Below are 24,841 nucleotides of genomic sequence, written 5' to 3'. Positions count from 1 at the left end.
AGCAAAGCCATGGACATGGGCATTCTGTTGTGTTACTTTGAACCGAATCTTCCCAAGAGGAATTGGTGAATGAATGTTTCTCTTTAAGAGGAGTGACTGAGATCACTTAGAACAGTGCAGACCGGAGGTGTGAGCGAAGAAAAAGCAAACAGACTCCTCCCCCTCATCTTGGTAGGAGGGTAAGAAGATTTGAGTAAAGGAGCTCTGTTCTTTGCATTCAGGTTCTATAGAATTTGTTTTTAAAAATATATTTTTATTGATTTCAGAGAGGAAGGGAGAGGGAGAGAGAGAGAGAAACATCAATGATGAGAGTCATTGATTGGCTGCCTCTTGCATGCCCCCTAGTGGGGATTGAGCCCACAACCTGGGCATGTGCCCTTGACCGGAATCAAACCCAGCACCCTCCAGTCCACAGGCCGACGCTCCAGCCACTGAGGGCTGCATTCAGGAGGACATAACAACTTGTATCTTCTGGAGCAACTCAAATGTCTCATTGCTCTCCAGTTTTTCTTCGCTGATCAAACAGATGAAACTCTCGATAAACACAAATAGATTTACTTTTAGAAATGCACATGGGTTTACATAGGCATTTTTTTCTTGCTTGTCTGGTTTAAAGCTTTCTCCATGGTAAATTGTATTTGTCTTTCTTAAAAAGATGTTTGTCAGATCCAGGATTAAAATGCTCTTCAGATTTTTATTTTCTGTTTCTGAAGAAAGTTTCTTTTTATTCACTTTTAATATTCACAGTAAAAAAGAGGAATGTTTACTTATTTGTTTTATTTTTTCCCTCCCTAGGCAAAATACAAAGGTACCACTAAGGCGGACCTCTCAAATTCTCTCTATAAGCAGATGCCAGCCACAATTGACAGTGTCTTCGCAAGAGAAGTCACACAGCTTCAGAGTAAGGTGTGCTTTCCCTGAACTGTAACATAATTATGTAGGTAAAACAGATAACCTAATATAAATTATTTAGCATTTTAAAAAGTTGTTTATCTTGAGTACCACATTTATATATATAAAAGGCTGAGCAACTGGCCTATCAGCCGACTGGCTGGTAGCTATGACGTGCACTGACCACCAAGGGGCAGACGCTCAAGGCAGGAGTTGCCAAGCCACAGCAACTTTGCAGAGCGCCCTCTCGCACTCCGGGAGTCCTCAGGGGATGTCAGACTGCTGGTTTTGGCCTGATCCCGGCAGGCCAGGCCGAGGGACCCCAACTGCCAGAGGGATCCCGCTCACTCCACAGACGCCCTACGAGCCTGGTGCCACCCCAGGTGCGGCCGGCTGGGGAGGGAACATGGGAGCTTGGCTCTAGGGCAGTGATGGCAAACCTATGACATGCATGTCACCTCATTTTTTTGGTTGATTTTTCTTTGTTAAATGGCATTTAAATATATAAAATAAATATCAAAAATATAAGTCTTTGTTTTACTGTGGTTGCAAATATCAAAAATTTCTATATGTGACATGGCACCAGAGTTAAGTTAGGGTTTTTCAAAATGCTGACACTCCGAGCTCAAAAGGTTCGCCATCACTGTTCTGGGGTGTGTCCGGTCCGTCTCGCCCAATCCAGCCCTGCTGGCCACCTTTTAATTAATTTACTTTTAATGTGCATGAATCTGTGAACCAGACCTCTAGTCCTATATAATAAAAGCCTAAAATGCAAATAGTCCCCTCAATCGGGAGTTCAACTGCTCGCTATGACGTGTGCTGACCACCAGGGAGCAGTGTGGAACATGGTGGGCGTCTGCGACAGGCTGCTGGCAGCAGGCAGTAGTGGAGGCGCTGCCGGCACCTATGGTCCCTGATGAGAGTGGGACTATGGCGGGATGGTGGAGCAGGTGAGCTAGCAGTGCCAGCCCAAGGCGACCAGTGACAGTGGCAGGGGGTGGGGCTGCCACCTGGCTCCCAGGTGCTGAGGGGGGGACGCGGGGACCCAGGGGCCCATGTGCTGCCCAGGGCCTAGAGGTCAGGTGGGACCTGCCCTTCCACACCAGACACTCGAGCTTCAATTGCCAGCCAGGCCTAAGGACCGCACCCATGCATGAATTCCATGCACTGGGCCTCTAGTCCTATATAATAAAAGCATAGTATGCAAATTGTCCCCTTGACTGGGAGTTATCCAGGAGTTCAACCAGGGGGTGGGGCCGGCCATGGGAAGGGAGAGAGCCCGGGCAGCAGCAACTGGCAGCTGCTAGGGACCCTACCAGTTCACGAATTTTGTGCAGCGAGCCTCTAGTATTGAATAAAACATGAAAGTTTCATTGTGTTTTTTATTTAGAATACCTCGGGCTACCAGAAAGAGCCTCCATCAGGTGGAAGTGGCCATTTTGGTGATGGCCCATTGCAGATGAACTTAAGAACTGTCAACGTGTAAACTCATGTTGAATTCACAGGTGTTTAGGAGTAATTTTCCCTTTATAATACATCAACATGTAAGGAATACTTAATCCATTTAATGTGTTGTATTTCTTAAGACAGAATTTATAAATAGAGTATTCCACCTCTTTCTCACTCATTGTTTTGTGTTTTTCATAGCACAATCTGGTTATTTTTACTTTATTAATCTGTTATTTGGTTCCTTAAGTGATATGAGAGCAGGGACCTCATCTGTCTTGTTTCCTGCTCCACCTCTGTGCTTAGAACAGTTTCTGGCACATAGGAAATGTTCAGTAAATACTTGTAAAATTGATTTTTATTCAGTTTGTTGATTTTCTTTCCAAGGAAATGTTTTATTTTACATAATTTATATTTTTCATGCTATATTTTAGGTTAAAAATAATAGTAGACACATAGAAGTGCTGACTGTATGTCAGATACTGTTCTATGCATTTCATAAATATTTATATCATTTAATCCTCACAAGCACTCTATGAGATATTCCCATTTTGGAGATGTGAAAACTGAAGCACAGAGAAGTTAAGTAATTTTCCCTAGGTTACACAGTCAATAAATGGCCGAGCTAGAGAATGAACATGGGCTGTCTGGCTCCAGAGTCTCATTTCTTAACCACACACTGTACCACCTCTTTCTTACCATCTCTACTCCTCTTTTTCTTATTAAACAAATTTACTTCTTTTTTAAAAAAATATATTTTTTATTGATTTCAGAGAGGAAGGGAGAGGGAATCTCAATGATGAGAGAGATTTATTCATCAGCTGCCTCCTGCATGATCCATTGAGCCCACAACCTGGACCAGGAAAGGAACCATGACCTCCTGGCTCATAGGTCAACACTCAACCACTGAGCCACGCTGGCTGGGCTAAACAAGTTTACTTTTTTCTCTGGAATCTTTTAAGTAGAAGATACCTAGATAACTTTTAAATAGTCTGAAAATAGATTACTCTTGAAAAATTCTGAGCATAGTTATCTTCTGCATAACCTCTTTAAGTCCTTCATTATTACAAAGTTAAATGTCCACTATGTGCCCAACTTGGCAGGAAGCTAATCTCAGCTGTGCAACATTAGGCTAAAAATATATGATGTTAAAGTTTCACACGGCTGACTGTGACTAATAGGCCCTCTTTTTTTCTTTTTCTTTTTTTTCTTTTTTTTTTTTTTGCTGCCCATATCTAGTCACCTAACCACTTGCTGATAATATGGACTACTTTAAAAAGCAAATAATTATAACACAGCACTTATGTGACAAGTAGTACTTAATAAAGAAGGAAAAGAAAAAGATTATTTTTTTATACTTACTTGAGAAGGTAACATTTTTCAAATATACATCTTTATTACTTAGGCAATGTACAACTTTTCACATCTTTTATAGCATCAGTAGATCTATAGTACACAAATATGTGCAACACAGAACTTAAAAAATAATCCATGTTGTATATTTAGGAATCCGGCATGTGTGCTTTTTCAAGAATAGTTCATCACGTCCTTGGCTAATATGTGTTATCCTGCAGTAGAACATGCACACTGGGAAAGATAGGTTTGTGCTCTTAAGGAGCAACACTGCCCAGTGTTGTAATTAGTCCCTGAACTTGTTGATAAGGAAAAACATAGACCCTGAATAAGGTATCTAGTTCAAAGATTTTTATGTAATTGTAGTAACATTTCTTTAGTCTTACATACATCAATGTTATTACTTTTAAAATTGCAGTCCTCAAAGCTAACCTGGTAATAAGACAGTCAAGAAAGTAAAATGATTTGACAGTGTCTGCAAAAACACAACAAAACAAAAAAACCCTAACCTTTTACTATGTCCAAATAGTATAAATTAGAGTATTAGCCAAATTTGAAATTTAATGGCATTCTGTGTTCTAATGAAAAATCTAAACTTTTGATACTGGAAAAAAATATTATCTTAAAACCAAACTAGAGTGATAAAGTGAAGTTAGCTAGATTAATATTCCTTATAGAAAATGACTAATAGAAAGATGTGCCTTTAAAAAAAGAGAGAGATGTGGAGATTTTAGGAAGCCATTTTATTATATGCTAGAGACTCAATGAATGAAATTCATGCACAGGTAGGGCCCTTAGGCCTGGCCAGCGATCAGGGCCGATCAGGGCTTTCTGGCTGGCGTCCAGGGCCTACCTTTTCTGGCTTCCAGCTGCTGGCTGCCGGCTGGGGCCTTCCTTCGTTCCATGCCTCCCCCTGTTGATCAGCACATGTCATAGCGAGTGAGAAAACTCCAGGTCTCCTGGTCGAACTCCCACAGGAACACTTTGCATATTAGCCTTTTATATATATAGATTCATCATTAAAAATGTTATAAACACAGATCATAAAAGAAAGCTTCTAGAAATGGATGGATTGGGCCATAAAGCAGTGAAATCCTTCTCTCCAGGGCTGTTTCAGGTGGAGGCTAAGTCATCCCTTATCACAGAAGTAATACAGGCTACTCAGGCATCTGTTCCAGGGGGTTTATGAGAGCCTATGTTTTTATCTATAGTGGCCACAAGGTCCTGTGTCAGGACTATCAGAGATATCTGTGCTATCAATTAGAAAAACATATACCTATGTAATAGTTATAAAATAATAGAGGCCCAGTGCACAAAAATTTGTGCACTCGGGGGGGGGAGGAGGGGGTGTCCCTCAGCCTGGTCTGTGCCCTCTCCCAGTCTGGGACCCCTCAGGAGATAACGACCTACTGGCTTAGGCCTGCTCCCAGGTGGCAGAGGGCAGGCCCAATCCCTAGGTGCAGCCCCTGGTCGGGCTCAGAGCAGGGCTGATTGGGGAGTTGGGGCACTTCCCCCTGTCATGCACAGAGCAGGGCGGATCGGTAGGTTGCGATGCCACCCTCAGTCACGCTCAGGGTAGGGCCGATTGGGGGGTTGGGGCACCGCCCCCTGTCACACTCAAGGCAGGGTCAATGGGGAGGTTGTGGTGCCACCCCCTGTCACGCACAGAGCAGGGCCAATCAGGGGGTTGGGGCGCTGCCCCCTGTCACTCACAGAGCATGGCCCATCAGGGGGGTTGGGGCTCCGTACCCTGTCACGCACGGAGTAGGGTCAATCAGGGGGTTCAGGAGCTCCCCCCTGTCACCCACAGAGCAGGGCCCATCAGGGGTTTAGGGAGCTCCCCCCTGTCACGCACAGAGCAGGGCCGATCAGGGGGTTGAGGAGCTCCCCCCTGTCACTCACAGAGCAGGGCTGATAGGGGAGTTGGGGCACCGTCCCCTGTCACACACACAGCAGGGCAGATCAGGGGGTTGGGGCACCACACCCTGTCACACTCAGGGCAGGGCCAATGGGGAGGTTATGGCTCTACTCCGTCACACACAGAGCAGGGCCCATGGGGGGCGGTTGGGGTGCCGCCCTCTATCACCCACAGAGCAGGGCCAATCAGGGGGATGGGGCACCACCATTGTCACATTCAGGGCAGGGCCGATGGGGAGGTTATGGCTCTACCCCGTCACACACAGAGCAGGGCCTGTGTGGTGGGGGGGAGGTTGGGGCGCCGCACCCTGTCACACACAGAGCAGGCCGATCAGGGGGTTAGGGTGCCGCACCCTGTCACACACAGAGCCGCAGGGTGATCAGGGGGTTGGGGAGCTCCCCCCTATCAGGCACAGAGCAGGGCTGATCAGGGGTTTGGGCGCTGCCCCCTGTCACGCTGATCCCAGTGCCGAGAGGCCTCGCTGCTCTGCTGATTCCGGTGCTGGGAGGCATATTACCCTTTTACTATATAGGATAGAGGCCTGGTGCATGGGTGGGGGCCAGCTGGTTTGCCCTGAAGGGTGTCCTGGATCAGGATGGGGGTCCCCACTGGGGTGCCTGGCCAGCCTGGATGTGGGGATGATGGCTCTTTGCAGCTGGTCACACACCCTTCAGGGTGGGGGTCCCCACTGTGGTGCCTGGCCAGTCTGGGTGAGGGGCTGAGGGCCGTTTTCAGGCTGGTGGGTGACTGAAGCTCCCAACCGCTCCTTTTTTTCTTTTTTTTTATTCTGGGCCAGCTTTAGCTCTGAGGCTTGGCTCCAGCTCTGAAAGCAAGGATCTGGTTTCTTTGGGTTCTGTAATCGAAACACTGTTTCATCTCCAGCTCTGAGTTCCAGGCTGGCTGAAAGCAGGTTTCTGGGGTTTTGTTTAGCTTCTATATTTGTAAAAATGTTTCAAACTGCAAGCTCAGAGGCCTGCAGCGGCAGGCAGGGAACGTTGGAGTCCTCCGTCACTGAAGTACGCAAGCCTCATATTCAGTTTAAGCTGCCTGGCTGCTGGCCGCCATCTTGGCTGGCAGTTAATTTGCATATTGCCCTGATTAGCCAATGGGAAGGGTAGCAGAGTGACACCAATTTGCATGTTTCTCTTTTATTAGATAGGATAAGTTAGAAATGTATGCACATCTTATATATGTATATATAAGGTATAAAGATATACTATGTGATCAAATAAGTAAGATAAATATACACATACTGGAGGTCCAGTGCATGAAATTCCTGCACAGGTAGGGTTCCTAGGCTTAGCCAGTGATCAGGACCAATGTATGGGTGACCAGTGGGGTGATCTGGGCCCCCGCTCAAACCTGCCCTGGCTGGCCTGGCACTGCCGGCTCACCAGCCCTCCCCACCCCCACCCCCTGCTGCCACCGGTTGGGGCCTGGAGGCTGAGGGCAGCTCCTGTGTTGAGCATCTGCCCCCTGGTGGTCAGTGTGCATCATAGCGACCAGTCATTCCACTGGCTGGTCTGCATATTAGGGTTTTATATAAATAGATTACTTATATCAGCATCTCTCTCTCTATATATATAAAAGGCTAAATAACTGACCATCCATCTGTCCATCTGACCACCTGACTGACTGAATGGCCAGTACATATGACATGCACTGGCAATTTAAAAATAAATGTTGACTCATACATGTGTGATACATATAAAGCTCTTGCTGGCACCTATTGGACGTGTGTGTTTTGATCTGTCATTGTCGATTGTGAATTTGGTTGATATTTCTATTATAGAGAAAGGGCAAATAGCAATATTAAAATATTTATTCTAATTAATTTCCTTTCAATGTGCACAAATCCATGCACTGGGTCACTAGTCCTATCTAATAAAAGAGAAACATGGTAATTGGCGTACGACCGCTACCCTTCCCATTGGCTAATCAGGGTGATATGCAAATTAACTGCCAGCCAAGATGTCGGCCAGCAGCCAGGCAGCTTAAACTGAACATGAGGCTTGCTTGCTTCAGTGACGGAGGACTGCAACGTTCCCTGCCTGCCTTGCCGGCCTCTGAGCTTGCAGTTTAAAAAACATTGTAACAAATATAGAAGCTAAACAAAACCCCAGAAACCAGCTTGCAGAGAGCTGGGATCTCAGAGCTGGAGTTGATACAGAGTTTCGATTATAGAACCGAAACAAACCAGATACCTATTTTCAGCAGCTGAGGCCTCAGAGCTGGAGCCAAGCCTCAGAGCTAAAGCTGGCCCAGAATAAAAAAAAAAGAAAGAGAAAAAAAGGAGCAGTTGGGAGCTTCAGTCCCAGCCTGAAAACAGCCCTCAGCCCCTCACCCAGACTGGCCAGGCACCCCAGTGGGGACCCCCACCCTGAAGGGTGTGCGACCAGCTGCAAAGAGCCATCATCCCCTCATTCAGGCTGGCCAGGCACCCCAGTGGGGACCCCCACCCTGATCCAGGACACCCTTCAGGGCAAACCATCCAGCCCCCATCCATGCACCAGTCCTCCATGCTATATAGTAAAAGGGTAATATGCCTCCCAGCACCGGGATCAGCGGAGCTTAGAGGCCTCCCAGCACCGGGATCAGCGTGACAGGGGGCAGCGCCCAAACCCCCTGATCACCCTGCGGCTCTGTGTGTGACAGGGTGCGGCACCCTAACCCCACGGGCCCTGCTCTGTGTGTGATGGGGTAGAGCCATAACCTCCCCATCGGCCCTGCCCTGAGTGTGAGAGTGGTGGCGCCCCAACCCCCTGATTGGCCCTGCTCTGTGGGTGATAGAGGGCAGTGCCCCAATCCCCCCCTCCCCACGGGCCCTGCTCTGTGTGTGATGGGGTAGAGCCATAACCTCCCCATCGGCCCTGCCCTGAGTGTGACAGTGGCGGCGCCCCAACCCCCTGATCGGCCCTGCTCTGTGTGTGACGGGGGTGGTGCTCCAACTCCTCTATCGGCCCTACTCTGTGAGTGACAGGGGGGAGCTCCTCAACCCCCTGATGGGCCCTGCTCTGTGCATGACAGGGGGTGGTGCCGCAACCTCCCCATTGACCCTGCCTTGAGTGTGACGGGGGCAGTGTCCCAACCCCCCAATCGGCCCTACCCTGAGCGTGACTGAGGGTGGCATCGCAACCTTCGGATCCTCCCTGCTCTGTGCATGACAGGGGGCAGTGCCCCAACTCCCCAATCGGCCCTCCCCTGAGCCCAACCAGGGCTGCACCTAGGGATTAGGCCTGCCCTCTGCCACCCAGGAGCAGGCCTAAGCCAGTAGGTCGTTATCTCCTGAGGGGTCCCAGACTGCGAGAGGGCACAGGCCGGGCTGAGGTACCCCCCCCCCCCCCCCGAGTGCACAAATTTTTGTGCACTGGGCCTCTAGTTTATATATAAAGTATGTAAGACTTTATCACAAGTATCCTCCTTGAGGTAGGTGTCCGTAACTACCACAGCCATCTTAATTCTCAGGGTATGAAGGAAACAAGTGCTAATCTAGGGAAATGCCACACAATAATGACAATACCTAGGAAATCAAATTCATCAGGAAATTTATTAGCTTGATATAATTTTCCATTAGCTATTTTAAAGATGAACATTAATATGATAAATGAAAGTTCAGCCACCTCCAAGTTGATCTAATTTTAATTCTGAAGTGGTGCTTAGTAGCAGCTATACATGAAATGAAATGCCTGTTTTAATGCTGCAAGTAGAAAATTACATAGCTCTTTTTAACAAAGAGTGGTTTTTAAAACCATGTTTGATGACTCACCATTTCTATGATAACCCACAAAATGATCAGCTGTATTGGTTATGTTTATAAAGTCCCAAGTGTAATAGTCAGTCTAAGATGCAAAATAAACCAGGCATCTAGCAAAAAGGAGACAGGCACATACTAGCTCTTTTTATTTAAGTAGAAGGAACATATTTCATAGAAGTTTTCTTTTCCTGGCATGATAGACTTAGCCCCTCATTAACTTCCCCTTCCCCCACCCCAAGATATAATATAGAATATAATGGAATTAAGATAATAGACTTTCTCAACCCAGATGAAGGTTCTTAATGGGATTCCTGTTTAACATAATTAATTGATGAAAAATGTAAAGATATGTTTACCAGAGCTAGATATCCTGATGGATTAAATCACTGGACAGGCTCTGACAAGATGAATGATCCCTGGGCTAAGGTGAGGTGCTGCATGTGAGCCCTAATAATCAACCAGAGATGCAGGATTGGATGTGGGGACAGGGCTGGGTGGGACTGAACAAGACTTAAGGGTGTTGACAGGAATCTCAACACAGCCATCAAAAGGAAACAGTGTCATCTATGGCTGCATTAATCACATATAGCACATGAGAGATGGTAGTCTGGATTAAGTTGAATAATTCTAATGAGGATAGGCCTGGAACATGTGGGCACCTTAAGAAAGAGATGGATACATTGGAATTTGGGCTGAGGATAGGGGTTCAGTGCTTCAATGCACACAGACAGTCTGGAAGAAGGGAAGTCATTGACAGCTATGTTGCCTTGTGAACTAAACTCCACCTGTATGGCCAAATAGATGCAGCTATGGGCAGGTAGAGTTAGATTTCATTGAAAGAAGAAATTTTTATCACAGCTTTCAAAATTTACAGGCTGTGATGCCCCAGATTGAGTTCTCTCTTATTAGTTACCAAGAAAAACTCAGTAGAGGAAGCAGAGAAGGTATTTAAACACTGATAGTTGTTCTTTCTTTTTTTGTGTGGTTATAGTTGATGATTTTATTTTTTAAATATTTAATTATTACTTTAACCCTCTAGACAAGTATGTTATTAAGTCAAATGGGTGATTAATTCTGTTTATTAAAGACTATGAGGAGTTTAAGTTCATGAGAATATTTAATTAATTTATTCATTCACTAAACATTTATTTCCTTTCTACTCTTTGCCATTCACTGTGACTGGCACAGGATATTAAAACATGTGTACGATACAGGCATAGCTCTCAAGGAAATCATATGGGTAAAAAAATTTTCCCTAAGTTTAACTTTAATTCTTTTTCATTGAAAATTAGATTTTGTTTTGTTCTTGATTAACACTGTTCTAATCTTTCTTTTTAAGGCTACTTTATTCTCTTGGGCTAAGTAATTGTAATTCTATTTAATATTTTTTTGTTATTGATAAATATTTAATATTAACTTTGGAATAATTTATTCCTGGTTTATTCTCATTCATTCAGTTATTCATTTCATTTTTTATTCACTTGAGCAAATATTTATTACTGTCTACTTTGTGCCAGACAGTATTTGGGGTTCTGAACCTTCAGTGAACCAGACATTTATGTTCTAGTAAGAGCAGACAGAAAAGAAATGACATAAAGGAAACACAGTAACTAAAAATTCTGAAGGAAATAAATAGGATAATGGCATAGGCTAAGAGCAAGGGGATAATTTGTTTGCTGTCTTCTAGATCTTTAATTTCTAACTCTTCTGTCGAGTTTGGTTGCTTCTGAAGTAATCACACTCATGCCTTCTCAGTACAGAACAAAGTTAACTTGGTGGTGATGGATACGTTGGTATGATGCTTCTTTCCCTAACGGAGGACTGGGCTTGACATATCTGAGATTTTTTGCCTGCATTCTATTTTCTCCCACAGGTTAAGGCATTTAAATATTATAGCTGGGTCTTCATCAAATCATAACAATTAATTAAAAAATGAAAAATTCACTTTTAAATATCTGATCGTTTCCCCCACTTTGTCAGTTGCTTTCCCAAGACTCAGACCTTGAACATTTAGAACCCTAACTGCTCTTGGGTGTGGGAGATTTCCCACAATCGTAGCTGAGACTTAAACTGGATGAACACGAGAGTTGGGATTTCAGCCTATGGTCAACGACTTTTGAAATAAGCGACAAAGATTTAGAATTAGGAGCCTAAATTGAAACACTAAAATGAAAATGTTATGTATATTATCTTGTTATAGAGACTCAGGCAAATTTGACCAACAGTTGTGATATTCAAATATACAAAATCCTAGCAAAACTCTGAAATTTAACAGGTAAAAACTTAATGCACTTCTAAATGAGAGTAATGGTTTATTGTGTGTGTGTTTGTTTTTTGTTTTTTGTTTTTTTTTAAAGATCGCCTATAAGCAGAAACATGATGCTGCCAGAGGACTCTCAGATTACACCCATATGAAGGAGCCACCTGAGATCAAACATGCCATGGAGGTCAATAAACACCAGAGTAATGTAAGGAAGCCACTCCCCACGACTTTCTGGAAAATTGTGGTTGACCCACCGTGAGGCTAATGGATATTTTGTTGAAATTTAAATATTATGACACTCCCTTAAAAAAATGACTTTAAATTTTCTTTTCTTTTTATCTCTCTGTGTTCAGTAAGAAAGATATCTGAATTATTCCATTAACAGTTATTAAAACCTCCTGGAATGCCTTTAAAATGCCAGACACTTGCAGGCATTGGAAATTCCTCTTTGAACAAGACACACATGGATCCTTTGGACTTATTGGGTTATTAGAATTTTTAGAAATTCCTTGACTTCATGGCAAAGCTCCCACGGTTTCCTGGCTAGGATTGCAGAAGAATTGGGAGAAAGAGTGCTGCAAATCAGTGGTCCCGGGAAGACTCATTCACAGATGCTAGCGAGATTGTCCCCCACTCCTGTTTCTTTTGGAATGCTTGTGGGGGCAGCGTGTCAAACCAAAGACCCACAGAGAATAGGAAATCAATAGATGCCTAATGGCTGGCTTAGAAGCAGAAGCTGAGAGGGAGGAAGTGAGTCTATAGAAAACGAATCTCTCTTGGTTTTAAGTCAAGAGGTACATCAAAGCTTTCACGCGTTTGCTCAGTTGCCACCACTCTCATAGTGGCCTGGAAGAAATATTTCTTCCTGAAATCTCAGGGAAAGCTTATTTATCTCCCCATCATGAATTCTCTGCTTTCTAGAAGGAATATAAAAATTATTTGCCAGGTTCTTTATTGGTTAGAATCAGTTAAGATAAAGCGTCTGTCCTAGTTGGGTCAAGAAACTCCCTTTTGTCAAAACTACCTGAAACATCTTTGTCATCTCACACAGGGTCTGTCCCACCACTTAGTCTCTTACTAAAGGTGCTTTGCAGATCTGAGCTCCCAGAGCCCCAGCTGTGCAGAGTGTCTCTTTGCAGGATGGCAGCAGTTTTCTGATATTAAATTGCAGTAGGTCAATGCTTAAGTAAAAACTGAGTGAGGTTTTACGTTTTAATCCAAATGTATAAACAGATGCCAACACCAAAGCACTTTTCCTTGATGGTTTGAGATTGATAAGAGATGAAGAAGCTGCATGTCTGTTATTACCAGCAAGGTCATTTTAAGGGGATGCTTTATAAGAACAGTTTGCTTACAGAATGACTATAATAATCATAATAACTACCTCTTAGCCAGCACTGCTGTGTAGCAGAACTGTGCCAAGACTTTGATCATGGCCAGTTCTCACAAAATCCCTGTACCGGTTCCCATTTTGTAGATGAGAAAAATGAGACTAAAGAATCAAAGCCCTGGGTTTGCTCTTTCTGTTAGGCCCTGCTGCCTCCCTCTTAAAGGCCACTAGTTATTTGTCAAGATTTTAAATGAAGTTTTTAAAATGGGCACCAAATAGGTTGTCATCAGAATTCAGATCAGCAGCTCCAGTGCACTGCAGGAAAGAAGAAGGTGGTGGTGGTGGGTTGGGAGGGGGCCTTACTGCAAGGATCCTCAGGAGGCCCTTCTAACTCTATAATTCAATGAAATTCAAATACGGAAGTTCCTTATCATAGAACTGGGGTTATTATTTTAAGTCTGCCTTTTCTTTTCAAAGGTCTTTGATTGAGGGGTTGAGGGAACAGAGTATAAAGCCCTTTTCTCCGTTCAATACTGTGTACTTATGGGAGAAGCGTGTATTTACTTATACTCCTCTGCCTAACCAGCTCAACCTTTACATGCAAAGTTTGTACATATAATAGGATTTAGAAAGTGTTTAAGACTATTTACTCAGATTTAAAGTGAGAAGGATATTTGTGTTCTGTCTGTGAAGTAGTTGCTATTCCTCTAGAGTCAAGGCACTTAGAATAATACACTTGTTGTCCTTGCAATATGAAATTTAAACGCAGGTCTGGAAAGCCGCAAGGAGAGCAAGTACAGCTACCTCGTGGTTCAGCTGGTGAGGCCACCGAATCACCACGAGAGACAACCCTGCCTCCTTCAGTCTAATGACACCCATTGGCAGAGAATTTACTAATAGAATTACCCTTCATAACGTGGTCTGTGACTTCGCACTAAGCCTATAAATCACTTGATTTAATTTAAAAGCAAATGTGTTGCCACATGTGCAACTAATTAACCTAGAAACAATGCAAGTCTGCATCTTTGCTTACCTTTTTTTATGTGTCCATCCAAATCAAGTCGGTGTTTGAGTAGCTGTTAGAGAGACACAAGAAACTGGGACAACGATAGTTCAATGTTTTTAACTTCTGCCTTCTTTCCACTCAGACCTTTTACTACAATATTTATCCATGGTTCACAGGGAACACTTTTTGTTTCAGAACCTTTCTCTCCTTCTGCCTCTAGAGGTGTAGATGTGTGTAAGCAGAAGAGGATGGGGAGAGGATTCTGTGGGACCAGCCAACTAAATTTTCCCCTCTGAATAACTGAGCGTTCCAAGGAGAAGAGCATTTGGAGGCAGTTAATCTCCTTTGTCACCCCCAGAATCAGTGATCATGAAACAAGGGAAACATATTTCTCACTATCCTCCACTGTAGTATACAATTGAAAGGGAATCTGGAGTCAAATCAGAGCTAAAATGCTTGCTTTGCTGCTTGCTTGCATGACCTTGGACAAGTTACTAACATCTCCAACTCCCAGTTTTCTCATCTTAAAATCGGGGCAATGATCTTTATCTCATCAGGGCTGCAAGTATTAAATGAGATGATATATGTGAAGGGCTCTGCGGAAGAGCCACTCCATAAAATGTTAGTCCTAGCCAGTCCCCCTCCAGTTTTCAAGGGTGATTTAGGAATTTACAGTGCTATCACAGTTAAAACAATCTAAAGAAGTAAGACTACATTGAAGTCCAAATCCATATAAAATTTATGCTAAGGAACATTTAGGTCAGAAGGGCATATTCAAAAACTTCCTGAACCCTTATTGCTGATATGATAATAAAAAAATGATTTAAAAAAGGCAATCTAAATCCTTTTGTATCTTCAGGGATGTACCCCTGCCAAATTTTTCTAATGTAATTAGAGAAACTGGAGGTTTCTATTCTGTTGCTTTTCCCTAAAGATGGGCTTGTAATGAAAACCCCACTAACATTATTAGTTCTCATCAATCTTACCAGAGACAAAAACTCCAATAGTTCCGAAGTAAGGCAAACAAAGTTTAAGCTGCCATTTTAAGTTTTATAAGGAATGTGGTCTGTATAGACTTGTCATGAAATTGGAGTGGTAAACTTTTCCAAAACACCATATTGGTAATCAATTCAGTGTGCATTAGAAAGACGTATTCAGCCGGGGAAGCAAGAGACTTAATGTTCCTTTCAAGAATGATATATGTAGTTTCTTAATGTTAATAAAAACTTATCAGTAGACAAAATTTCTATTTCATCAGAAAATGAAAAAAACTTAAAGAAAAATCAGGAAAAACGATGCTAGGAAAACATTTCTGGCTTTATGTGGTTCCTTGATGTGACTTACAATAATAGTGCTTTAGGACTTAGCATCAAACTAGGTATATTAGTATTTCGTTCATCTCTAAGACAGAATAGTTAGTATTATCTGTTCTGCCTTCTTCACAGGATTGTGGTGATGATAAAATAACCATGACTAAGAAAACTTAGTCAACTCTAAAATGTTCTTATAAACTGACAATAATAATAATAATGGTAAACTGTTCTAGATACAACTCCATATGTTACTTCCTATTTTAGAAGATTGAAAACTTTTCTTTTTTTCCTATTTAATATCAGATCCTCCATTTACTTATACTTAAAAGGTTTACATTATCTTATAAAAATATTTATAATTTACTAATTTTTTAAGTACAGCATGCCCAGGCAGAAATAAGCCTAGACTTTCCAGTGTGTGTGCCCCTTTGGTGATACCTGGAGAGTTTTTCTAATGTGAGAATTTATAATGATGATACAGGTATTCTTTGATAATGACAACTTGTGTTACACAAAATTAAAAAATACATATCCTCTCTAGTTTCTTCTCACTAAGAATCATGTTAACCTTCACCAGAGTAGCAAAGAGATGAATGTTTCTGGGCCAGTTGCATTTGGTTTCTGTAAGTCTGTCTACTCACCCTGCCCTCAGCCCCAGCAAGTGTCTGTCTGTGGCTCCATTCTTGGCTGACATCTCTCAGTGCTCAATGTTCACATCTCCAAGTGCTTGAACTTCACTGTAAGGACAGTTTTGGTGGAGGTTTTGCTTTCCTCTAGTTTATTAGCTCACCTTTTGCGGAATCTCAAATGACTGTTGTCTAAATATGAAAAGCTTGCTGCTAAGTCACTGGGAATTCTTTGTCTGCCCACGTGTCTAGCTTTACATGGAAAATAGAGGCATCTATTTCACTTCTGTTTTCAAAATCTAATGAGACTCGTATTGGCCAAATCTAACCCAGGATGATACAAGGATTTGATGAGTTAATGTGTGTAAAAGATTTAGAACAGTGCCTGGCACATTGGACATTCTGTATGAACAGGAAACATGCAAAATCTGTGGCCTTATGAAACAGAACTAGAAAGCTTGCAAGGAGAGAACAAACTGAGGTTCTAAGACAAAGTGAGATTAAAAAAGAAGCTGCCCTGGCTGGTGTGACTGAGTGATAGAGCTTTGGCTTGGGCACCAAAGGGTTGAGGGTTCCATTCCCAGTCAAGGGCATATACCTAGTATATGCAGGTTTGTGCCCCAGATAGGGTGCATGCAGGAGGCAACCAGTGGATGTGTCTCTCTCACATTGATGTTTCTCTCTCTCTCTCTCTCTCTTTCTCTCCCTCTCTCTCTCTCCCCCCCCCCTTTCACTCTCTCTGAAAAGCAATGGGAAATATATCAAGGATTAACAACAGCAACAAAAAGTTGAGTAGGAAAGTGAACATCGTGAGATAAGGAAGAAATTCAACAACAGATTTTAATAGAATTAAAATCCTTATTGGAGGCAATAAAGAGCAGATTTGACACTGTAGATGACGTAAGGCTGTTAGCAGTTCCTAGATTCTGTGAGAAAAATCCATCTTAAGTTAGTGCATATAAAAAACAAGAATGTATTGGTTTGCATAACTGGAAAAGTCATGCTACCTTCAGGCTTGGCTGGATCCAGAGGCTCCACAGTGTGACCAGGACTCTCCTTCTCTCCCAACCTCTTGGCTCTGCTGGCTTCTGTGACTTCACTTCCAGACAGACTGTTTAAATGGTCTCAAGATGAGAGCTGGTGTTCTTAAAATTAAATCAACTTTGCAGCAGCTAATTCCAGAGGAAAGTACAGCAGCTCTATCTCTCTTAGCCTCAGATCCTTCAAATGATTCTGGCCCTGCTTGGTTTATGTCTGCTTTCTTATTAATCATTAGAGACCCAGTGCACGAAATTCATGCACTGGTAGGGTCCCTAGTGGCTGCCGGCTGCCAGCCGGGGCCTCCCTCCCTTTCCCTGGCTGGCTCCGCCCCCTGATCGAACTCCAGGATGAACTCCTGGTTGAGGGGACAATTTGCATACTACACTTTTATTATATAGGATGATTTCCAAAGGGATGGGATATCTGATTGGATAGCCTGTCACAGGAAAGTAGGCTGTATTTGATAGCTCCACCAAATCACATGGAGTGAGGGTGGGGCAGTTTCCAATTTAAAAAAATAAATGCTAGGCAGATAAAACAAAAACAAAAACGCGTTTACTACAAAGGAATACCTTAGGATAATGACCCGTGTTGTCATACCACCTATGTTTATACATCCTTCCAGCTACTGAAAACCAGGAACTTGCTGCTCATCTTCAGCCCTCATTCCTGTGGACTATTGCCAAGCAGCGATATTCTGGAAGATTTGACTAGTGACCAGGCTCCTGTGGTCTTTCCTGTGTGGCTCTGTGGTGTCCACTTGTTTGAATTTGCAGCTCACGTCAATCTTAATATTTGTTTTGAGTCACATATGCTGGCCTCTAATTTGCAATTTACATGGATGATGGGACCCTATTCAGAGTCCTGCTCCTGTGTCTTTGTGCCGTTCACCTCTCTTCACTCCATCATTAGGCTGAACAGCATATAATTAGGTAACTCATGTACAGCTTAGATTTCTGAAAGGTTGCAGCTCTTTTCAAAAAGTAAGGGTTTCCATTTTACTCTCATTCTTTTCTAAACAAAAAGACATTCCCTCCCTATGGTTTTGCGATGAATGTAGTAACATGGAAACAGCTAGCCTTTGTAGGTAAGTAATGATTTTGGCTTCTTTTCACCTGAGAGTTGGTTTTTGTTTACACAGCTTGTGTTTAACTCAGTGCAGGCTGAGGTGATTGGCTATCATTTGTGGGTGAGTGCGTTGCTTTTTGAAACCAATAAAATTGGATTATTTTAAATCCCTAAAGATTTAAAGCCCATCCAACAAAATAACTCAATTTTCAGCTTATTTTTTTATGTTTCTTTTGGTACCTGTATGCACAAAACCTACCTGAAATTACTTGTTAAGGTAATCCTATGAAAATGGGAATACTGAAGAAAACAGATTCTTGCTGAAATTATGCTAATGGTATTTAAGCTATTCACTTGTCAGACAAGTTCATGAGTATAAACTTAGTTGAAAAACTAGTCTTGATGGTGAGGCACACACACAAGGTCTTAAAAATATAAATAGTGCCCTAGCTGGTTTGGCTCAGTGGATAGAGCATTGGCCTGCAGACTGAAGGGTCCCAAGTTTGATTCTAGTCAAGGGCACATGTTGGGGTTGTGGGCTCCATTCTCAGTAGAGAGCATGCAGAAAGCAGCCAATCAATGATTCTCTCTCATCATTGATGTTTCTATCTCTCCCTCTCTCTTCTTCTCTGAAATCAATAAATATATATTTAAAAAATATAAATAGAAATGTATCTAAATGTTTCATTGAAATAAAATAATATAATACATAGGGAGCCTATCTACTGACCTCTTCATACATGATCACTTTGTATACTTGATATTATTTTTGAAAGAAGGAATGTAGCAATGTTTTTTTTTAAACCCTGCAAGGTTGAAAAGAAAATAAGATACACGGAATTATCTAGAATACTCATTCATAGTAGTTAACCAGGAAATTCATTTAAATGCAAATTCTTGGGTACCATTTATTGAAATCCCATTACAAAGTTGGGAATGGACCTCAGAAATCTAAATTTGAAATAAGTACCACAGATGATGCTATTGCAAGAGGTTTGCAGGCAATATTATAAGTGTGTTGTGCAAAATGCAGTTGATAGTGCATTTGTATAGATGTTTAGCTGTATACTTTCAAACCTCGATTCTTAAAAGTCTCCCATCTCAAACAGTTCGGTTCTCCACCAAGTTGTTCACAGAAAAAATTATCTCCATTATGGAACAAAACTTTAGTTCTCTACTTAACAACCCTTTTACACTGATACATCAGCATGAAAAAAAGTCTGTCAGGCCACAAAGAAAGGAGAGAATTGCAACTTGGTTTACCATTAAACTTCATGTTGTTAACATCTCAGGAAATAGTGCTGTGAATATTTGTGTGTGTGTGTGTGTGTGTGTTTTGTTTGTTTGTTTTTGCTTTTGTTGCTGGTGAAATGGATGATTAGCACAGTTGTAAATCATGAAGAGGCCATCAAGGGTGCTGATGTTGCTAAGGTGTGAAAGACACAATGATCACAGGCAATTGAAGAGGTAGAAAAACTGTTGTTGATTTGGATAGAAGAACGGCAGTTAGCCAGTGACAACATATTGGAGGCAGTGATATTTGAAAAAGTGAAGATATTGCATACTGACTTCCTGAAAGATACCCCTGGGAAAGTGCTGAAAGTGATTTGTGAAAGGCTAACAAGGGTGGTTCAATAAATTTAAGAAAAGATGTGTTTGTTTATAGATTAAGCAGTACATTAGACATGTATATAAGAAAGGTTAAAACAGAATCATCTGCAGGTCTGGAATGGATTTACATTATTTCTAATGGGAAATAATTATTTCCAATTTACATTATTTCTAATGGGAAACAATAATTCAGTTTTCAAACAAATCACTTCTTGAACAGCCTCTGGAATGAATTAAATTCAAGAACTGAGGTTCCACTGTACTTCCATGTTCCACCTAGATCTGTGCCTTTAAAAAATATACATGAATTTCTGAAACCATTACCATGCCCTCTGCATTATAACTTTAGTAGAATATATAATTATACGAGGGGCCCAGTGCACAAATGAGTGCACCTTGAAAGGAACTGTGGGCTGCGAGGGTGCTGTGAGCACAGGGGTGGGTCTCAGCCCATCCTCAGTGCCCCCGCCCGGCTTCTCCCACTGTGGCCCCAGGTCCCCTGTCTGCTGGCAGCCCCGCTCCCGCTACTCCCACATGCTGACAGCGCCAGCCCCACTTGCACCTGCTAACGGCGTGTAGCGATTGGGGCTGGCGCCAGCAGAGGGTACAAGCAGGGCCTGCTTTGTCAGTGGATGTGAGTGGTGGCTGCTGTCCCTATTGCCCCTCGGAGCAGGGGGAGGTGGAGAAGCCCTCAAGGGTGATCGGGGCTAGCAGCCACTGCTCACACCCGCTGACAGTGCCAAGCAATTGGGACCGTCGCTGGATGCTGGCAGTGGGTATGAGCGGGGCCGGGACCAGCAGTGGGTGCAAGTGGCAGCTGCCAGCCCCGATTGCCCCTCAGGAGCAGGGGGAGGTGGAGAAGCCCTGATGGATGATTGGGGCCGGTAGCCGCTGCTCACATCCGCTGACGGCACTGAGTGATCGGGGCCAGCAGCGGTTGTGAGCGGTGGCTCCGGTGCCAGCAGTGGGTGTGAGTGAGGCTCATGCCGGCAGCAGGTACGAGCTCTGGGTGGGACTGTGGCATGCGGGAGCAGAGAATTTTCAGTAACCACCAGAGGCTCGCCCCAGTGACAGCAACCAGTGCCCCACCTTGGTTTGGCGCCCCCACTCACCTGCTCCACCATCCTGCCACGGCTGATGCCCGCCATGTTCCATGCGTGCCCCCTGGTGGTCAGTGCACATCATAGCAACCGGTTGTTCGGTTCAGTTGTTGTTCTGCCATTCAGTCTATTTGCATATTAGGGATATATATATATATATATATATATATATATATATATATATATATATTAGACAAGTTGGACAAGTTGACCAGTCCTTGGTGATATTGACAAGTAGAATTGCATCTGGAGGATAGCTAAGTGTTCTTTCAAATCATGACTGGTCTCAGGAAATAGAGAAGGTGATAGATTGGTGAAGTGTTGACCATTGGACATTATACTGGTTCACCTCGGGTCTATTCTTACTTGTCAGTCCAGTTAATCTAAATGACCACTGCTATCTAGAGTACCTTTGGCAAAATGTATTTATATTTTTCTTTTAAAATATCTGTTTTCCACATTTTAGTTTGTGCCAAATGTGCATTTGGAGGATAAATATTCCTGAATGTAATTGCTTTTATTTGGGGATGATCAAGTCATTGCAATGTTATTTAATAGGTAATAAAACTATCGGTGCCCAACACTAGGATTTCCAGATGTGGGCATTTGAATAGTCTAGTCAGAAAATGGAGGGAAAGGTATGGTTGGCAGGGTGAAAATTAGAAAGTTACAGAGCTTCACACACCCTGCCCCCACAGAAGTGATTTTCTATATTCATGCGCTGGGCTTATCCTGCATCCACTGGCGCAGAGACTGTATGAGGGGCAAGTGAAAGCTCTTGATGAGGATGTTATTTACGTGAATATTAGTATGCACACTTAGACACAATGGCATGCATATGAGGGGAACGTATATGAAATCCTATAAGAATAGTTTTGTGCCAAGGTCTTGGGCTCATATTTTTTATGTTGTATAAATTTGATTCATATGTAATAATGATAGTGAGGTATAGGTATAGTAAAAAGAGAATATATCTATCCAAATAAATTTTGCATTAAATGTCAGTTGGCTTTCTAAGGTGATTGTAACAAGGGTAAATCATGTTGTGGCATTAAGGCTATGTGAAATTAGTAATTTATTTTTTTAAATCCAAACTGTCTCTTTGATCAGATTTCTTATAGAAAAGATATGCAGGACACCCACATGTATAATGCAGAGCTCAACAGACCAGACATCAAGATGGCAACGCAGATCTCCAAGATCGTAAGCAATGTAATTGCTCTTTCTTATCTTGAGCGGAAATGATTTCTTATTTTTGCAGGAACAAAGCATGGCTTTGGCAGTTTCATGGTTAATTTAATGAGTGAAATTAATCATCTCAATTTTTGAATCTGGATTATCCATTTAATCCTGTAAATAATTTGGGTATATGCAGAAGCTGCTAAAACTCAACTTGACTATGGCTTGTATTACCATACTTTTTGATCAATATATAGATATATAGTATTCAGGTATAAGACAGCATTCAAATGTTCCAGTTTGAAAGTCAAGTTGTTAGTAATCTGGTCCCATATTATCTCTTACCTCACCTTGTCCAGAAGAACTTCAGTTGGCCTTGTTCTTATCTTGTTGCTATTCATTTGTAGATTCTGTTCTGCCAACATTTACCCTTGCACGTTTCCTACCCCACAGAGCTATTTCTTATGTTCTCTAAGACATCCTCCTTGATTAATATTTTTTTGAACATTCCTAATACCTGGTTTAAAATGATGTCTTAACTTGAACCAAATACTTAAGTAATAGGCTTTACACACCTTAAAAATTAATAATTAATAATTATTTTCTAACTTCAACTGCATGTTAATCAAATAGGGTTAGATCAGTTCCTGAGACTAAACAAAGCCATAAAAGCTATCTGTATGTAGAAGACAGAGTCTCAGTTACTCAGAAATTTCTTATTTTTTCAGTTTATAGATACAGTGATGATGATGATTGGATACATGGCTCAAAATGAGTAATTATTTTACTACAGAAATGTTGACTTTATTTAGATAGCCATATTATAAAATCAATTTCTTCTTTAGCATTCAGTATTTTAGAATTTGATGAGCTGTAAGGAATATTTTTATGGACTGAGGGTCTTTTATCTATCATCTATCTATCTATCTATCTATCTATCTATCTATCTCTATTTGTGGCTAGTGTCAATGTAATTCTTCATTGGAAAGTAGAAATATTTAACATTCTCTCATTTATTCATTTTAGGCAGAGTACAAGAAAGGCCAAGGAGTAATGAATAAAGAGCCTGCTGTAATTGGAAGACTAGATTTTGAACATGCTGTTGAAGCTTCTAAACTTTCTAGTCAAGTAAGACTGTACTCATGATTTCACAATGATTTTATTCAGAGATTTTGTTTCTAGCAGCCCAGGAAAATATTTCATATTAGATAATATCTTTATTTTCAAGAATATGCAAAGATAATGTTTCTGAAACTATTTCAGATAGGATTACAATAATTATAAATTTCAGTATGAAAAAAATAAGTCCATTTTATACATGAAACAAAGTTTTCTTTTCTCTCAGCTCAAATTCTAACCTTTTTTGATGACTTTAGCCATATTGTCATATTTCTCAGGATTTCTACAATTTAGCAGTAGTCATACCAAAAAATGAAATTTCTATTTATCTGTCTACACACTCACTCTTTAGCTGAGTACTAAAGCATTAGTTTCTTCGTTTTTAAATGCTTTAGTTTAATCATGAACTAAACAAGAGTGATGGAAATGAAGAAAACTTTGAAATCTTATTGAAGAACATAAAACAAAATCGGAAAAAGTGTAAAGACATGGCATGTTTTTGGTTGAAATTCTCAATAGATAAAAATTTCAATTCTTCCCAAATTAATATATATATATGTGTGTGTGTGTGTGTGTGTGTGTGTACACACATACATACATACACCTACATGTCATGCAATTTTTATTATATTGCAACAAGTTTGAAGAAATATGGATAAAATGATCTTAGAGTTTGAATGAAAAGGAAATGCCTGAAAATAGCTCTTAAAAGTATGAAAATGAAGACCAGTGAGGGAGAACTTAAGTTATAAGTTACCATAGCATAATATAAAACCACTGAAATTAAATCAATATGGGATTGGTATAGTAAGAGATAAATAATTAGTAGGATGAAAAGGGAATCCTGAAATAGACTCCAATATGTATTAAAACTTGATATATGATAAAAGTGTTGGTTCAAGTCAGTGGGAAAAGTTGGATTAGTTAATAAATGGTGCTGACATAACTGGTCATCCATCAGAGTAAAAATAAAATTGGACCTGAACCTTAAACCATATAAAAAATGAATTCCAGATGGATTAACTATATGAATGTAAACAATAAAATAACTTTAAAATCTTAAAAAGAAAACCCAGGAGACCATACATATCAAGTAGAGATAACAGAGTTGTTTTTAAATAAGACTAGAGATGGTGTGGGAGGTGGTGGGGGGTGGGCAGACTAGAAGAGGTCAATGGGGGGAAAAGGGGACATATGTAATTCAATAATATTTTAAAAAATAAATAAAAAATAGATGTACTTGACTATAAAACAATTTAAAATTCTTTCAATGGAAAAAGATAACATTTGCAAAGTCAACAATATGATATCATACAGTAAGTTTTATAGCTTAAAGTGCTTTCAACTTTGAAAATATTCATTCTTCAAGTTTCAAATGTTCTAATTACATTTCACCATGAAGAGATGTAAATGAGGAAAACTATAACTGAAGAACAAAAAATGATAAGAGTTTATCATATGGAGAAGGTAGTGTCTGAGAATTTTTGTAGTTGCTGTTGTTAATCCTCACCCAAGAATATGTTTTCAGTCGATTTTTAGAAAGAGGAAGGGTGGAGGGGGCAAAAGGGAAGAGAGCAAAACATTGATGTGAGAGAGGCACATCCGCTGGTTGCCTCCTGCAAGCGCTCTGACTCAGGCCGGGATCAGAGCCTGCAACCCAAGTACATGCTCTAACCATCAGCCAGGGAGAGCTCTTAAATATAAAAAGAAGAGCAGTGGTCTTCAAATATTTATAATGCGTATGATGGCAACATTTTAATATCTGGAATACACAAGTTCTTTCATATTGAAATAAAAAGGATTAACCACTCCGTAGAAAAATG

General features: G+C 41.4%; 1 protein-coding gene across 2 annotated transcripts in view; it reads left to right on the top strand.

The window, feature by feature from the left end:
- Positions 1 to 24,841, top strand: part of NEBL (nebulette) — a 395,366-nt gene that overhangs the window by 286,463 nt on the left and 84,062 nt on the right. The window contains exons 10-13 of one of the 2 annotated variants that reach the window (XM_059660686.1): positions 796 to 906; positions 11,720 to 11,830; positions 21,831 to 21,932; positions 22,926 to 23,027. The exons of the other annotated variant lie outside the window; for it this stretch is intronic. Coding sequence (XP_059516669.1) covers positions 796 to 906; positions 11,720 to 11,830; positions 21,831 to 21,932; positions 22,926 to 23,027 — 426 coding nt within the window. The remainder of the gene's footprint in view (positions 1 to 795; positions 907 to 11,719; positions 11,831 to 21,830; positions 21,933 to 22,925; positions 23,028 to 24,841) is intronic. 2 annotated transcript variants of the gene reach the window in all.

This window comes from Myotis daubentonii, chromosome 1, assembly GCF_963259705.1.
Source record: "Myotis daubentonii chromosome 1, mMyoDau2.1, whole genome shotgun sequence".
Lineage (NCBI taxonomy): Eukaryota > Metazoa > Chordata > Mammalia > Chiroptera > Vespertilionidae > Myotis > Myotis daubentonii.
Note: the sequence above shows the minus strand (reverse complement) of the source record. Positions and strands in the feature narration are given on the sequence as shown.